Source organism: Triturus cristatus, chromosome 2_2, assembly GCF_964204655.1.
Source record: "Triturus cristatus chromosome 2_2, aTriCri1.1, whole genome shotgun sequence".
NCBI lineage: Eukaryota > Metazoa > Chordata > Amphibia > Caudata > Salamandridae > Triturus > Triturus cristatus.
The window spans coordinates 1,077,790,849-1,077,807,937 of record NC_140582.1 but is presented as its reverse complement, the minus strand read 5'-3'; the positions used below and the strand labels follow the sequence as shown (position 1 = coordinate 1,077,807,937).

General features: G+C 44.2%; 1 protein-coding gene across 7 annotated transcripts in view; it reads right to left on the bottom strand.

Annotated features, from left to right (window-relative positions):
• The window catches only part of CTBP1 (C-terminal binding protein 1), a 2,306,313-nt gene that overhangs the window by 1,124,243 nt on the left and 1,164,981 nt on the right, over positions 1 to 17,089 (bottom strand). For all 7 annotated transcript variants that reach the window (XM_085642592.1, XM_085642594.1, XM_085642593.1 and 4 more), the window contains one exon: positions 15,347 to 15,400. In XM_085642592.1, the coding sequence (XP_085498718.1) occupies positions 15,347 to 15,400 (54 nt within the window). The remainder of the gene's footprint in view (positions 1 to 15,346; positions 15,401 to 17,089) is intronic.

Genomic DNA, 17,089 nt, shown 5'->3' with positions numbered 1-17,089 from the left:
CTCAGTTAAAGAGTAAGGCATTTACCTTCTAAAATACTTAATACAACTTGTAAATTATTATCAGTTTTTTTATGTCCTACAGAAAACTAAAATAGTGTCCTAAAAAACTACAGCATCCACCTGGTAATCTAACTATTGATACAGAACCCCATGGAAAACTGATGCAGCACTGGCTAATCCAAATGGCATGCATTTAGGCTGATGCAACCTCCCTCGGGTATCTCAAACGCCATTTAATATCTATAATGCCCAAGTTCTACTTGGTGGTAAAAGCTTGGTAAGTGCAAGGAAGAATAAATAGTCACCCGAACTAATGATGACTCCTTTTTAATTGAAATTAGGTAGAGGATGGCTGTTCACCCATATGCACTCATTTAAACTTCAAAACTCTATGTAAAGTCTTAAAGACGCCTAAAGACTTGAAGGAAATCAAAATGGAGAGAGATACTCCAAGAGAGATACTCCAGTGATTTTATTGTTCAAAACTGTTCTTTTAACACATGCTCTCTAGCATTTGTGCCTATACATTTATGGTACATTTCTACTCTATTGCCTACCTGGTATACTTTTAGTTTTTTAAAGCAATACAATCTTGAAATTCCTCACACTTTCCTAATTATTCACTGGAAACACCTTTGAATTTTTGTTTAAACCAGTGTATAATTTGAGCCATTGGTTGCCGGTGGTTCCCACAGGCACTCATTTTTGCAGCCGATGGGGCTCACCACCACTTATTTTTCCTTATCAGACGTTACGCCGAGAGCAAGAGACACAAAGTGAAAAGAAGAAGGAAGAGAAGACTAAAACAACCGTCAACAAGGGGCAAAGCAGGAGTCTGCAAGAGTGAAATTAAAGAGCAGGGAGTGCCTAGCAGTGAATAAAAGAGGCATGCGGTGGATTCATGACTTCGCAGCCTTGGTATTCGTGCAGGGATATTTAATAGCACCAACCGCTGTCTTGAGCAGTGATTTAGGCACCGGCACTCATTATGTTACAAATTAGGCACTGCTTTTAACTCAGTCGGACTATGACATTCCTGGTCTGATGTATACGTATCACACTCACCATACTTCATACTGTACAATGGGTGATTATTTCAACTTAATACCCACTTCTTCCTCGTAGGGCAATTACAACAATGACTCACAATTCTGCACCTCTAAACCTCTGTTATTCTTCTCCTTTGAAATGTTACATTTCCCCAAAAATATCCAATACAAACTTGTGACCTGCGTAACTACCTGTATTAAAATCTACACAAAATACCCAATTCTTTATAATGATTTGGTGCAGCATGACATGTAATTTAACACTATGAATTGCAATACTGAAGAGCGGTAAACGTTTCCCACCTCTGCTGCCTCCACCCACAAATAACACATTACAATTTGAACATTCTTTATTCTCTTCAGGTTGACCAGAAATGCAGCTCTCACCCAATTTAGTGTGTTTCTTACATGCATATGTATTGCATAGCTTGTAAACCGAAGGCCAATACCTGTAACTTGCCACATGGGATTGATTACCACGACAATTGCAAACCTCTTTCCTTCTATGTCTTTGTGCCAGAGCCTAATTATTCTCCGGCTTTTGTTCATAAAAATTCTACTTGCGTCATATTTTCTAGAACTCACATTAAAACTTCCCTCCACATAGATCAACATATTTCTCTAATTGTTCGATATATTTGTCCCCCTAGAACCTCTCTAACATTTTTCTTCCAACCCTTTCTTGCAATTTGATCAGTTTTAATTTGTTTAAACATACTAGCCTCTATTTGTGGTGTCTCAATTTCCCCCCGTATCTATCTTACATTTGTTTGATTGCATGCTTATAAACACCTAAAAATCTGGAAGCATCAATAAGGTGAGTTGGATGTAAAAAAAAAAAGTACTTTAGAACTTCCACACCCAAATGCAACTTTAGGAAAGTAAAAAGTCCCTTCAGGTTCATAGTCTAGTCTTCAAAACACTTTCTCATATGCTTAAAGAAAGATCAATCCAAATGGCCCATCCAATGTTAGGTTTGTCTGGGTTTAGTGGAAAATGAGCAAAAGGTGAATACTATGCATTGTAGATCAACTTATTTAGACAAATCTATGCAAGAACAGAATGTTGATGTCATAAGAAGGAGGGCCTATAAAAATAATTGCATGATAGTGCTATCAGAAAAATAAATAAGATAAATACAGCTATCACTGTAGTATGACAGAAAATGGATGGTTCCATAAAACAAGAAATTAAAATAATTCAAGCCGTCAGCATAGTCTAGAAAAATGTAGACGTTTATGGTTGCAAAAAACTGTCTGGAATAAACTTGAGAAGATTTATAAAACTTGTCTCAAAGCTTTCAGAACCATAGCCCACCTAAATCATGCATCAAAGAAAATTGAATTAACACCTTGTAACATTAAGTTCCCAAATGAGCACATTTACTCATGTGTCAGTATCTAGCAGTTGGTTGGCGTAACAACAGAGATGGCAAATCTTGACTCCACACACTCGCAAAGGCCCAACTCAAGATAGCGCAATGCATGCACATCCCAGAATGGCCCAATTCATCCCAGTCCCAAATCTATCTAAAAACTCATGCAGGGAATCATTCAGCTCAAGGCATATGTAGTAAGTAGGGATCCTCTCTCTGGGTAAAAAAAAAAAAAAAAAAAAAGGGAGGACTGCAGGAAGAAGGTAAAGGTCTGGCTAGAGTGGTCCTCTGCTCTGTTGCTTCTCTCCGATTAACAAGATCCAAATGTCTCAAGCTCTCATGCACCCAGCAATCCGTTCAACTCTTTATGAACACCAATTAGAATATTCGCAGAGAAAACAATGATTTTCTCAAATGTCCAACCCAGCCTAAGGTCTTTAGTTAATATGTTATAACGCCAGCATCTTAATGGAAAAACAAGCATAAACACTGACACAGCATCAACAACACCCTGTTCACATACCAACATCCTAAACTAACGCGACATTAAAAGACATCTATGTTCCTTCAGTCGATCCTTCCACCACATTACATATTGGTTCTGGAAATACTCCTCGATTTTCTTAGGCATTAAGATATATCAATGTGCTCAATCACTGATGAAAATAAAAGGAAAATGCTACTTACCAGTATGCATCTGTTCTTGGCATGTAGAGCTGCAGATTTGTATACTTTTGCATAGATCGCCATCTGGTGTTGGGCTCGGATGTTTGCACTTTGTTTTGGAAGAAGTCTTTGCAGTCACGAGGTAGGTGACTCCTCCCTAGGACGATAGTGCTCATAGGCATCGACTCTATCCTTAGATTGTTTTTGCCACGCAGGGTTATGATGGAGTCGTAAGAAGTAGAAAGAGAAGTCCATGTGTAATGTATCTAAGTAAGATAGTACTTGAACAGATAGAGGTATCCGGGGAGGCGGGTGGGTGTATAAGATTCTGCATCTCTACATGCCAAGAACAGATGTATACTGGTAAGTAGCATTTTCCAATCGAGGCATACGAGCTGCAGATTGTATACTTTTGCATAGACTATATAGCAGTTACCTCCTTAGCGGTGGCTACCAGTATCTGTTGCAGTGGTTTGTAAAAGTGTTTTTAACACAGCCTGGCCCACACTAGCTTGTTGTTTTGCCTGCACACCTACACAATAGTGTTTTGTGAAGATGTGTGGTGTAGCCCAAAATGCTGTTTTGCAGATGTCATCTAGGGTTCTTGTATGGTTAATGCCTGGAGTTCACTAACTCTCCTGAGAAATGTGATAGCAACCAAAAAAAGCTACCTTCCAAGTGAGGAACTGTAGTTCACATTTGTGGAGAGGTCCAAAAGGGGGACCCATGAGTCTGGTAAGGACCACATTTAGGTTCCACACTGGAGAGGGCGGGACTCTGGGTTGAATTATTCTTTTAAGTCCTTCCATAAAAGCTTTGATAACGGGCACTCGAAACAAAGACAAATGGTGTCCATTTTGGAGATAGGCTGCTATGGCAGCTAGATGTAGCTGAATAGATGTATATGCTAGGTTACATTGTTGTAGGTGCAAGAGGTAGCAGATAATGTTCTGAATAGACGCATCTAGTGGATTTATTTTGTTGTTTGTGTAATAAATGGCAAATCGTTTCCATTTTGCTGCGTAGCATGCTCTGGTGGTAGGGCGTCTAGCTTCTTTAATGATATTCATACAGTCTGGCAGAAGATTTAGGTAGCCAAACTCTAAGACCTCAGGTTTCCAGATCGCAAGGTTGAGTTGATTGGGATCTGGATGGCTTATCTCTCCATGGTTCTGAGTGAGAAGCTTGGGTGAGAGACGTAGTTTTTGATGAGGGACTACTGACCCAATAGGGTTGTGAACCATGGTTGTCGGGCCCATGTTGGAGCAACTAGGATCATTGTGAGGGAATGCTGTTTGAGTTTCCGAACCACTAACGGAATGAGTGGGGGAGGCGGAAAAGTGTAAGCAAATTTGCCTGACCAGTTCTTCCATAGCATTGCCTTTGGACAATGGGTGTGGATACCTGGACGCGAAGGGTGGGCATTTTGGTGTGTGGCGAACAGATCTATTTCTGGGTGGCTCCACATGCGAAAGAATGGAAGAAGAACTTGAGGATGGAGTTCCCATTCGTGGATCTGCTGTGTTTGTCGACTGAGCAGATCTGCTATCTGATTGGTTACAACTGGGAGGTGTTCTGCAAGGAGATATATGTTTTGCAGAATGGCCCATCTTCATATGCTCTGAGCCAAGTGTGAACGCTGCAGAGAGTGTGTTCTCCGTTGTTCTGTATGTAGCACATTGCTGTCATGTTGTCTGTACGTACCAGGGCAGCCTTGCCTAGGAGGTGGAGTTGAAAACTTTTTAACACTAGGAAGATTGCTAACCATTCCAGGTAGTTTATGTGGAATGGTCTTTGTTGGGGGGTCCATATGCCCTGGATGGTATGGGTCTGAAGATCAGCTCCCCAGCCGGTGAGCGATGCGTCTGCTGTTAGCACTGTGTGGAACCGGGTCGAGGAACGTCCGCCCTTTGGAAAGGTTTTGTGTGTTCCACCACTGCAGAGAGCGATGGGTGCGGGCATCTACCAACACCAGATCTGTTAGTTGACCTTCAGCCTGGTTCCATTAACGTGCCAAACATTCCTGTGGGGGGCTCTTTTGGAGTCTTGCATAAGGGAAGAGGAGAATGCAGGAGGCCATCATCTTAATTAACTGCATGAACACTCGTGCTGGTAGGGAGTGTTGAGGCTGTAATTTTTGGATTAGAGCCTGTATGGAGGTTATACTGAGTGGATTGCGATATGTTGGAGCTTTTGAAGTGTCTATTGTAGCCCCTAGGTATTGTTGTATGCTGGACGGTTTGAGATGGGTTTTGGCGAGGTTTATTGTGAATCCCAAGCTGTGAAGCAGCTGAATTGTGTTTTGTGTGTGTTGCACACAGCAGCTGTGTGATTTGGCTTTTATGAGCCAGTCGTCCAGATAAGGCAATACATGAATATGTGGTCTGCTTAAGTGGGCTGCAACTACTGCGAGGCATTTGGTGAAGACTCTGGGTGCTGTAGTGATCTTGAATGGGAGGACTTTGAATTGGTAGTGTTGACCATCTTCCACATACCCGAGATATTTCCTGTGAGCGGGGTGAATGAGAATATGGAAGTAGGTGTACTTTAGATCCAGAATGGAGAGAAAGTTGCCCTGTCGAAGTAGTGGGAGCACCTGTTGAAGAGTGCCCATGTGAAAGTGATCTGACTGAATGTAGAGGTTTAGCGGTCTGAGGTCCAGAAAGCGGGTGAGGGAGACGACTTTTTTTAAGATTAGGAAATACAGGGAGTAAACCCCTTGGCCTTGATGAGGCAAGGGGACTGGTTCTATTGCATGTTTTTGTAATGGAGAGAGAACCTCTTGCTTGAGAAGTGTCAGATGTTCCGAAGACATGAGGTGCTGTCTGGGAGGAATGTTTGTGGGGTAGAAGTTAGTTCCAGGCAATAACCATACTGGATAATTTGTCTTACCCACTTGTCTGTTGTGATGGAATTCCAGACAGGTAGGAACTGTAAGAGACGTCCCTAGACAGGAGTGGAATGATCGGGGAAAGTGCAGGGAAGTCACTGTTTAGTGGTGGGGGTGTGGCTATTGTTGCCACGACCGCTCCCTTTATTATTGTTGCCCCTGTAGCCTCCGCGAAAATATGCCTTAGGGGATGTTTGAGTGGGGCTCTTGTAGTAGGAGGAGGGATGTTCTGAACCCATGGTTTTGGAGCCGGCTCTGTAGAAGGAGCGGCGAAAATAGCGTCTAGGGGAAGGAAACTGTAAGGCCTCCATAGATTTAGCAGTTTCGGTATCCTTCTTCATCTTTTCTAGGGATGTGTCAACTGCGGGACGGAAAAGATGTTCCTGATCAAATGGTTGATTTAAAATAGCAGTTTGAACCTCCTGCTTGAATCCGGAAACCTGGATCCAAGATGGTCTACGCAATAAGATGCTAGTGTTAATTACGCGAGATGCAGTATCGGCCGCATTGAGCACACATTTTATTGAGGTGTTGGTAATCAGTTTGCCCTCATGGATAAGGTCGTTGGCTTTTTGTTTGTACTGGTCAGGAAGGTGTTCCATGAGCTTTTCAAGCTTGTCGTAGTGAGCCCTGTCGTACCTGGCCAATAAAGCTTGGGCATTGGCGATCCGCCAATGGTTTGCAGCCTGCGACGCAATTTGTTTCCCGGATGTGTCAATTAATTTGGATTCTTTATCAGAAGGGGGGGTGTCGCCTGTACTTTGTGAGTTTGCACGCTTGCTTGCGTTAGTTAACACAAGGGAATCTAAGGGAATCTGACTTTTAATGTAAATTGGGTCATTGGGATCTGCCTTGTATTTTTTATCAACCTTGGGATTGAGAACCCTGGTTCTGACTGAGTCCTTAAAAACTTCTGGGGCATATTTTAGCAAGCCTTTTAACAGTGGCCGGGCACTTGTTGATTTTTGCGAGGGTGCCAACATTTCTAGCAAAAAATATTCATCTAAGAGGTCGGAATGTAAGGGGACACCTTGGTATTGGGCAGCCCTGTCGATTAGTTGTGCGAACCCAGTGTTGTCATCTGGTGGTGACAGCTTAGATGGATAGCGATACGGATCATTATGTGGGTCAGGATCTGTATTGTAGTCACCAAAAGTATCTACGTCATGTGGGATGTTATGTAAATGATCATCCCCATGTGGGTCTATATCTCTACCTGTGTCATCCTCACTATCCGATTGTGGAGGTGACAATATAGGTTGTGGGGAGTATGGTGGAGAAATAAATAGATGTGGATTAACTGGAGGGGGAGAAGGAGGTGGGGACGTGTTAGTGCCCATGTCCTGTCGTTTGAGAGGTATAGCAGGTTCTTCTGCAGTGTTCAGTTTCCTCTTTTTTGGGAGGCTTGGTGACTAGTTTGCCCGTGATTGGGTCAATAAATAACGTTTTTTGCTTTGGATCTGCCAAATCAGGTGCAGGCTACGTGGGCAAAATGTCTTTGTTCGGTGTTGAAGATTTTGGATCCGAACTTTCTTTGGAGGGAGTTTGTGAGGCTTTCCGTGGGATCTTAGACTCTTTAGGCTTTTGCGGCTCCGAAACTTTTTTCGGCTCCGACGATTTTTTGGAGTCAGAAGCCTTTTTCGGCTCTGAAGATTTCTTCGGTTCCGAGTATTTGTCCTTGCTATGCTTCGATACAGAGGGTTCTGGTGTCGAGGCTGTTTTCGGCGTGGACAAGTGTTTGACTTGCTGCTTCAGTGCCGAGGAGGACTTTCCGGCGTCGGAATGGAGTTGGCTCGAATTCGAGCTGGAAGGCTTATGTTTAGGTTTCATAGCGATGCCCGAGGGCGTGGCGTCTGAAACATGTTGCCGGTGTCGACCCGAGCCAGAGGGAGAGGATGTTACCGGAGTCTTCAGTTTATTTTTGGGGAGGGGGGCTTCGGTACTCACGGACCGTTGAGCCGGGGTGACTGTCTCTTGTTCGGCGTTGGAGTCGTCGGCCTCGGAGACGTAGACGTGTTCTTCATCACCTGATTGGTCCGGCTGGATATCGGGGTCTGCTTCGAAGATGTCCGGAATCTAACTAACTGCTTCCGCAAGACTTTTCGGGACGTCGAGCCAGACGATCACGGATGGTTTTCTTCGACCTGAAAGATGCACAGGCCTTGCAGTTTTTATCTTCGGGCTCCGGGAAGAAGCAGAGATTGCACACCTCGTGCAAGTCTGTGTGTGGGAACTTAGCAGCACACCCGGGGCATTTTTTGAAAGGAGTCCTTTCCATTGAATACAGGCGTGGTAGTCACGGAGAAGCCCAACGGGCCGCGTCGAAGATTGAGGAAGTAATTTTAAGATGCGCCTCGAAAAGGGAAACGCGATCGAGACAATACCCTCGAGTGGAGAGGGATTGCGCGTCGAAGGGGGATTCAAAACCGATATCGACCCGGAGCGCAGTAATTCACTGCCCGAACCCGATGGTGGAAAAAACCAATCTATGGATGGAGTCGATACCCATGCGCACTATCGTCCTAGGTAGGAGTCACCTACCTCGTGACTACAAAGACTCCTTCCAAAACAAAAACACAGTGCAAACATTCGAGCCCAACACCAGATGGCGATCTATGCACAAGTATACAATCTGCAGCTCATATGCCTCGAACAGTAGGGTAAACCTCCAAGTGTGTTGCCTTTTAAAGGAACTCCATTTGATTGATTTTCCCTTTTGCATCATATCAATTTCAGTTTCCTATATGTTTATTTATATCTATACTCTGACATGCCGTTGGCTTTGCAAAACTCCAACCTTATATATATATATACACACACACACACACATATATATATATATATATATATATATATACACATATACACTGAAAAATCAACCTAATGATGTAAATGCATCACTTTCAAATATATAAACATTTAAGTTTTATGATTTTTAACATGTACTCAAGTCCCATCATGAAAACATACATTACCATCAGGCTGTCCATAATCACAATTTCAAGGATACCTTATTACTATGCGAATATCTGCAGAAACTTAGGGTTACCCACATTGACATATGCAGATCTATACCGTAGTACTAATAATAATAATGGTAAAGACTTAAGCTAATCGCGACACTTGTATGCTCAAGTTTAAATTATTTGGACATGCGTGGAAAGTGGGACAGTACGTGAACTGGCTGCAGCTTCTCTTCACTGGACCACAGAGATCAAAGCAGAAGGAGAAAATCTGTGTCAATGCACACAGGGTCTCTTTAGTTGATGGTGTGTGGAGGCTATGAAAATGAAGCCTCTCATAGACAAAGAAGTGGGATGTTCAGAGTGCTCTTTCTGAAGGCAGTGACTCTGAGAGGTATCACAAACTTTTCCCAGTAAATGAGTATTTCTGGGTCCATCAACTATGATCCTTAACAGATGCACTGCAGTTAAACTGTCAGGAGAAGGAATGAACGTGAATCTGTCATCTGATACAGACTGCTGTGTTTACTGTGAACAAATCAGATGGGGTAAAGGGTTCTAGTTCCAAGACAAACCCTGTTTTCAGCTCGACCCCACGCGTTTGAGATGGTTGTACATGATGTATGAGAATGTGGTGAGATTGGTATTTTCAGTAAGGAATTAAATAGTATGGTTTGTTAACTGTGTAAACACACACAAAAGAAGGGAAGGGGTAGTAACAAAGTCTTATTTCTTTGTAGGATATTCCTGAAGAAATTTGTAGTGCGAACGAGTAAGGAAAAAGAGTGATTACACAAATCCCCACACACATACCTGAAGATATAAGGTACTGTAAGTAGAGGAAGGCAAATCAACCCTGCATGAGGGATCCTAATCCCAAGGAAGGCCTGCAGACCCCTTAGGGCTAATAGAGGGCCAAAACATGTGGAAAATAACACATCTTCAGGGGCACAGATACCAACGATCCAGGAATACCCCCGCTGTAACCAGTTTTAATCCTACCATTGGAAGTTCGAAATACAAATGAAGTGAACAATCCCGGAGCGCGTTTTCGATTTTTTTGGTTTGAAAGGATTCTGGTCCCAGGTAGGACAGAGGGATTAATTTTAGTTCCTCAACCGTTTTGATAATAAACGTTTTTTTCGCTCCATCCTAGATGCTGATCTGCGTCAGGATGTTGATGCACGCCCTATCATGAAGCATGACACTATCTAGTGGGTGAGGGCAGTATTTAAACAATATGGAACTTTCCAGTGCAGAATGAGGAGCAGCTCCTGGTGAAATAATAGTCCATTTTATTACTCATTTCCTTCTTCTGTGTGTGTGAATAGTGAAGAAGGGAGGTTGAAGGGACGGGTGGTAACTCTTGCCCCATGTGTGTGTGTTGATTGTTCACTGTGTAGCCAGGGGACAATCTTAAGACAGAGGTCTTATTAAAGACAAGAAGAAAAACATGTTTTACCATTTGAAGTAACTTCCACAAGGACATGTAATTAAATTGGACAACAGTCCTCTTTTCTGGAAAATTAATTTGAAAATACACAATAGGTCTTTAGGTTTTTACTTGAAAATGACAGACACTAGTCTACAACATTTGTGCTTATTATGAGGAAAGTGTGAGTGAGACAACTCTAAAGCAGGTCACATTAACATGTAATTTGTACTTCTACTTTCTTTTACAAAATCAGAGGTTTAAGCTACTTATTTTATTTTATGTCATTCTTAAGGATATCGTCGTTATAACTATTATCTCTTTGAAACTTGGAAATTCCCACCTCTTTGTTTCACAAAATGTTGATAAAATAGTAGAAACCAATTTAAACAAGCATTGGCATAGCCAATAGGTCTCGCCTTTGGGACCTTATAAGTGTTTAGCTATGCAACAGTTGCATAACTAAATACTTATAAGGTCCCAAAAGCGAGACCTATTGGCTATGCAAAGCGGCCATGCGGCCGCGAAAGTGAAAGTGATCACGATCACGATCAAATATCAAAGCGGCAAAAGTGAAAGTAATGGCGGCAGAGCGCGGCGCACGCGCCCGCACACATGCACTGTGTCTCTAGGCTGGTCTGGTAGCACTTTTTGGAGCCCTCTCAATAAGTCTCGCCAGACCAGCGCATGCGCTGGGTCAGGCGAGACCTAAAAACATAATATGCAGGCATCCTGTCTGACACCATGTGCTGTATTCTTAAAAAGATTTGCTCAATATGAGCATCACTTTACAAACATATGCTACTACAACACTACTCTGAAAACAGAACAACAAGAAAAAACTTAATGGAGCCCCACATAGGGGAACAGATGGAAAAAGGGCATGTACTAGCTAAGCTGCGTTAAGTCGATGCTAGTAAAAGAAACAGTGTCGCCCTGGTAACTTGTGAACTTCCTCCTCCCTAAAGACAACAAGGAAGCAGCTACAAAGAAATATTATAGACATCTATGAACATGTGAAAACGGTGCTCACGCTTCCAGTTGTTTGAGGTGGGTCATCAAAGTAGATTTTCAGGAAACGGATACTCTCGTCCTTTCCCTACAATGAAATGTCAATGCTCTTCAGATACAGAGAGTGTGTCTACTATTGGCCACATCTCGCATGGTGACGTCCACGCTCTCGAACCAGTGGTTGGCCAAAAGAGATGGCCTCTCTTTCACTCCATGCAGACAGCACCCTACTCAAGCGACCTCCAGCCGTGTCACCGATTAGAAACACAAGCTTGTGAAGAGCTCGTTCTATGTCGTTTGCAGTGCTTTAAATGGGCCGGTACTCACCGGTACTGAGTACCGGCACTTCTCTGTTTTCTCTCCCTGAGTACCGGAACTTATTTTCGGGCAAAGAGAGTACCGGTACTCCATGAAGCAGCAGGGCTCAGGCCCTGAAGTACGGGTACGTGCAACAGATGGTGCGTGTTGAGGTGCTGCTCTGGCTGGCAACAGCCTGTGTATGTCTGCGCTGGGGTGCTCCTGCAGTGTTAGGTTCTCATCAGGCGAGCAAGCCCATTGGGATCAAAGGGTTTCAGACACCCCTCAGGCCCTCATTCTTTTAGATCTATCCGCCGCATTTGACACGGTGGACCACTCCATCCTCCTCACCCGTGTCAAGGCGGCGGGTATAGAGGGCCCGGCCCTCACCTGGCTTAAGTCCTTCCTAAGTGACAGGGCTCAGGCAGTCCACCTTGCTGGCTTCACCGCTGCCCCTTGTAAGGTTGCATGTGGAGTCCCCCAAGGCTCCTCCCTCTCCCCTCTTTTGTTTAATTTATACATCTACCCCCTCATTTTTATGTTACAGCAGCTCGAGGTCACGGTGTTCAATTACGCCGATGACCTCCAGCTAATTTTTGACCTTTCCCATTCCATTTCCTCTGCTTCAAATGTCCAATCCGTCATGTTGTTCATCCAGGATTGGATGAACTGCAACCACCTCAAACTCAACCCGGACAAGACGGAATTAGTCCTGACCAGAGGTGGTTGCAGTCCCTGGTCCCCCTCCCACTGGCCCTCCTCACTTGGTGCTCCCCCGCTCCCAGTCCCTAAGGTCAAGACCCTTGGCATCCTCCTGGATCCCTCACTTTCTGTTCATTTTCAGGTCAATTCAGTTGTTTCTTCCTGTTTCTTTTCTCTTCGAATCATTAGGAAGATTTCTCGTTTTTTTTTCTTTACCTGCCCTAAAAATTATAGTGATGGCCATGGTGCTCTCGCGCCTCGACTACGGGAACATCATCTATAATGGCGCTCCAGCCTACGCCACTCGCCGTTTGCAGCTAGTGCAGAATCAGGCTGCCCGCCTGATCCACGGCCTGCCCAAACACCATCGAGCCACTCCCCTACTGCAGGCCTTGCACTGGCTGCCGGTGAAAGAGCGTGCTCTGTTCAAGCTTGGCTGCACTACTTTCCAGGCTAAAACAGGCACTGCCCCGGAATATATCTGTTCTGCCATCACCCCCTACATACCCGGACGAGAGCTTAGGTCTACTCATCAGGCTTTGTTAACCATCCCCCGCTTCAGCAAGAAAAAGACCGGCGGCACGAAATTCGCAGTGCTCGCTCCTGCTTTTTGGAACTCCCTCCCTCCGGAACTCCGCATGTCGTCTTCTTACATTGAGTTCCGGAAGGGTCTTAAAACTTTTCTCTTTTCCCGCGCTTACAATGTTTAAATTCCCCTCTGCTCCTGCCTGCTTCTCACAATCCAACAGCGCCAAGAAACCGCTTGGTAAAAGTGCGCTTTAGAAATGTTTTTAAATTCAAATTAAATTCAAATTCACCCCACCCACCCTCCCCCGTCGTGTGGCAGGCCGGGATGAGACAGCTTACTGGGTGCGAACACAGCAGCAGGCGAGTACTTCACAGGTCTTTAGAAGACCAATTGCTTTTTAACGAGGCTTTGTTATTTCTCACCCCTTCTTGAGCCCCTGCATCTCTGCTGCCTATTGGTGAGAGACTACGCCCCCCCTTGAAATTTGACTCTAGTTGCAGCTCTGGTTCTCATTGGCATCCCAACAAGAATGAGGATATGGTCAGAGGTGCAGAGAGTGGAACTGAAGAACCAGGGTCGGTCGAATCCCGACGTCCGCTCATCATCCTGTGGTTCTGGAGAACTCCCTTAACCAGGGGTCTTAAAAAAGTAAGCTTTAATGCAGATGTTCTGATTGCATGTAAATCACTTAAATGCCCATGGCCCAAATTCGCGCAATATCAAACTGCCAAAAATTAGGCTCTGCAGGTATGACATAGAAGCTGAGGCTTGCCACGTCTCTTATGTAAGGGGGCAGTTTGATTTTGCGCGAATTTGGCCCATGGGCATTTAAGCGCTTTACACGACAATCAGAGCATTTGCGTTAAAGCTTACCTATGTGGCTATTATTAAATTCCTGGCTCACAGTCACGCCCCTAAATACATACCCAGTCTTAGTGAGTACCGGCACTTCTAATTTCCCATTTAAAGCACTGGTCGTTTGTGACCGTCGTCTTTCACTGCGTCCCCCTGGCTGGCACAACGGGGCACCTCAGACTCCGGCTCTGCAGCCACCGAGGTCGGTTTAGGTCGTGCATGGGAGCAACAAAGCCAGGTTCCCAGTGAAATGCGGCCGAAGCCTGGCCAAACTTCTGATATCCAGTCAAACACTAATATTGTACTGCCTGCCGAGAACCGCCAAAGCCGTTGCTAACAACAGCACTGATTAAAAACTACCGTAGCTGAGAAATAGGTCTTCTGCAAACTGAAATTAAACAGCTCCTTAAGTAGATTGTTAATGAGTGGCGCTAATGCTTTTATACCTATGCAGATGAAAAGAAGGCTCGGGAGACACCTGAAGAAGCTTTAAACTTTGTATCCGTGTCTTTTTCGGCCAAATCCGTGACCAACTGGTTTGTAAAATATGTTCCTTCGTTGAACATGTTGGACTAGCTATGAATGTAGCTGTATATCTGGATTACAGGCAATTAGGGCGTGGTGACGAATACATTATTGGAAAATGTCCTAAAGACGGATGCTCATTTTATCTTCCAAGAAGGTGCGAGGGGAGACTAATGTCGATATTGCTAATAACGGCTTTATGACCTTATTTTAAGGACACCGTTCTTACAAGGCCACACACTTTTGGCAGGGTACTAAAGAACTTTTAAGTAACATACCCAATTTCGGGAGGCGCCAAAAGATGTATACCAAACTCAAGCGCTAAAACCGCGCTCACCGCTCTACCACTTCAGTGCAAACACTGCGGCTCGTCTGGTCACATTTAATGAAAATCTTGGGAAGGAAGCGAGTGCGTTTGCCTTTTATCCCTCCACTCGGATCCGTTGGAGGGCTCGCCCAGGGCAATGTCCAGCTGCTCTGTGTAGACTCGAATAATTATCGCATTATCTCCCGAGCGCATCTGCAGGCCGCGAGTCCCACTATAAATAAGAGTGCGCCGGCTGACGGCCGCGAGGGCGGGGAGGGAGGCAACGGCGCCTGATTTAATGCCCGATCTCCGAAGAGAAGCTGCATTATCTGAGGAGCGCAGGAACCACCCACCCTGCAGTATCTCCCCGCGGAGGAGGACTTGCGTGGGACTCGGGCCTTTCATCACTCACCTTCAGTCGAAGACGCTGGGAGGCGGCAAACCTGCAGCTCCTCAGATAAGAGCTCTTTCTAAGCAACGCAAGGAAAACGCGGACAGGGTGCGACGGTGAACGCACCACTGGAAGGGAACCAGAGAGCCAGGGCAGCAGATGCAATACTTGTGGCCGCATACAACTGTAACTCCAGCCGCTCACAAGGAACTCCTCCCTTCCCCTTCTGAAAGAAAGAGGCTTCCTTTTTGTCCGGGAGGTACATATGCACAGGATATCTAGCAGCACCCATACCATAACAATGTACATTTGCATCATACAGACAAAAAGCGTACAATAATTAAAATCTCTTACCATCCACCAGAGAGCCGTCTGTGGGGCGCTTCCCCGCCCAGGAGTACGCCTTCTCTACAAAGAAAAGAACATCGAATACTTCAACGCTCTGCGGCTTGGAGATCACTTAATACAACATTGTAGATCACAAAAGGTAGTGGCCCACTGCAGGCTTTATCGTTTCACAGAAGTATACAAACGTAACAAAACAGATGTAGTTGGAGAGAATGAGGCGATGTACTACTGACCGATTATGGATATTTGATGTCCAACTCAATGATACTTTTTTTATTGACCGCAGATGGATTCAAAGGTCCTCCAACTTGTTCGCCCGGTGGTGCAGAGTTGGCCCCACACCGGCCTGCGTTGCTCCCTTGCCCTTCCCTGTCAGGTTTTTTCATCAACCATTTTTTTGGGGGGGCGCCTGACGGGGATAATTTACTATGGGACTCAGTCTTTTTCATGAGCTTTCACTCATAGTCTTATAATTTATTGCTCCAAGATTAGCATCCACTATCCTGGAACCGTAAATTCAAAGGGAAAAAAATGGCTACTTCCTCAGGACACATGAATGTGAATACATAATCAAAGGGTGGCATTTTTGTTTTTTTTACGGTGCTGTTCTACAACCACAAACAAGCATACGTTTTGTCAATGTGCAACAGCATCTCAAAAAGAATTGGCAAAGCCAAATTAGATCGTTAAGATTCTTCACTTACAGGTGTTTTTTCTCCAATAGCACCTACTTCACTGTGCTATCTGAAACACCATATATCACTTGCAACGGATAAGAAACATTTTGGACAAAAAAAACTTCGTGTTTTACTTTGATCCCAATGCTGGAGCTCTTAAGTTGAGGGCTGTAAACTTAGACCGTGATTCTCCTAGCCTGGGCATAGGGGGAGACCGCAAAACTCAAAAAAGATTCCGGTCACGACAGCAAGGGTTCGTTCAAATGGGTTCTTTAAGGGGTGTGATCATCACTAATCTTGCACAAGAAACTGCGACTAGGGTTTGGAAAATTTTGTAGTAGAGAAGGCGCACAATGACAGAGAAAGAACTAGAGTGAACAAGAGAGAATTATACTCCAAATCTTACAATGGACCCCAGGTATTCAGACAACAATGCCTCTATGGGACCACACTGTGGGGTTTTGCACAAGCTCGACATGATTGTACAAGTTTCATTGTGATTCAATTCTGTAAATCAGTGCCCCTTCTGTGTGGAGTTACACGGAATAACAAAGCCAATAATAAAATTCATCTTGAGTTACACGGAATAACAAAGCCAATAATAAAATTAATCTATGGACTACTTAAATGCATAATGTAACTTTTTTGGTCAGTTTAAAAATATTAAAACATTTCTTAATTTTTTCAATTTTCATGTCAGTAACAAAATCACTTGTAATCAACATCTCAAACTTCACTATTTTTAAAATCTACGCATATACAGAAGTTAATGGAACTTTACTTTCAAATTACACCTACAGGAATAAGTAAATGTTAGTGACTCATGAAATGTGCTCAGCACCAGGTGGTCTGCACTTTAATAAAAAGGGACCTAGGGTCAGATGTACTAAAACTGGATTTGGTAAAACAGGTACATATTGCACACCAACTTTTACTGAATCCATTCTAAAACCAGATTCGCAGTGGGTCGCAGGGATGTTGGTCTGCTGAGGAAAGCAGACCACCAAGTCAGCGATTGCTGTTAAATAAAGTGTTTGTTTTAAAAAACAATGCAACCAGCTTTCCTAAAGGA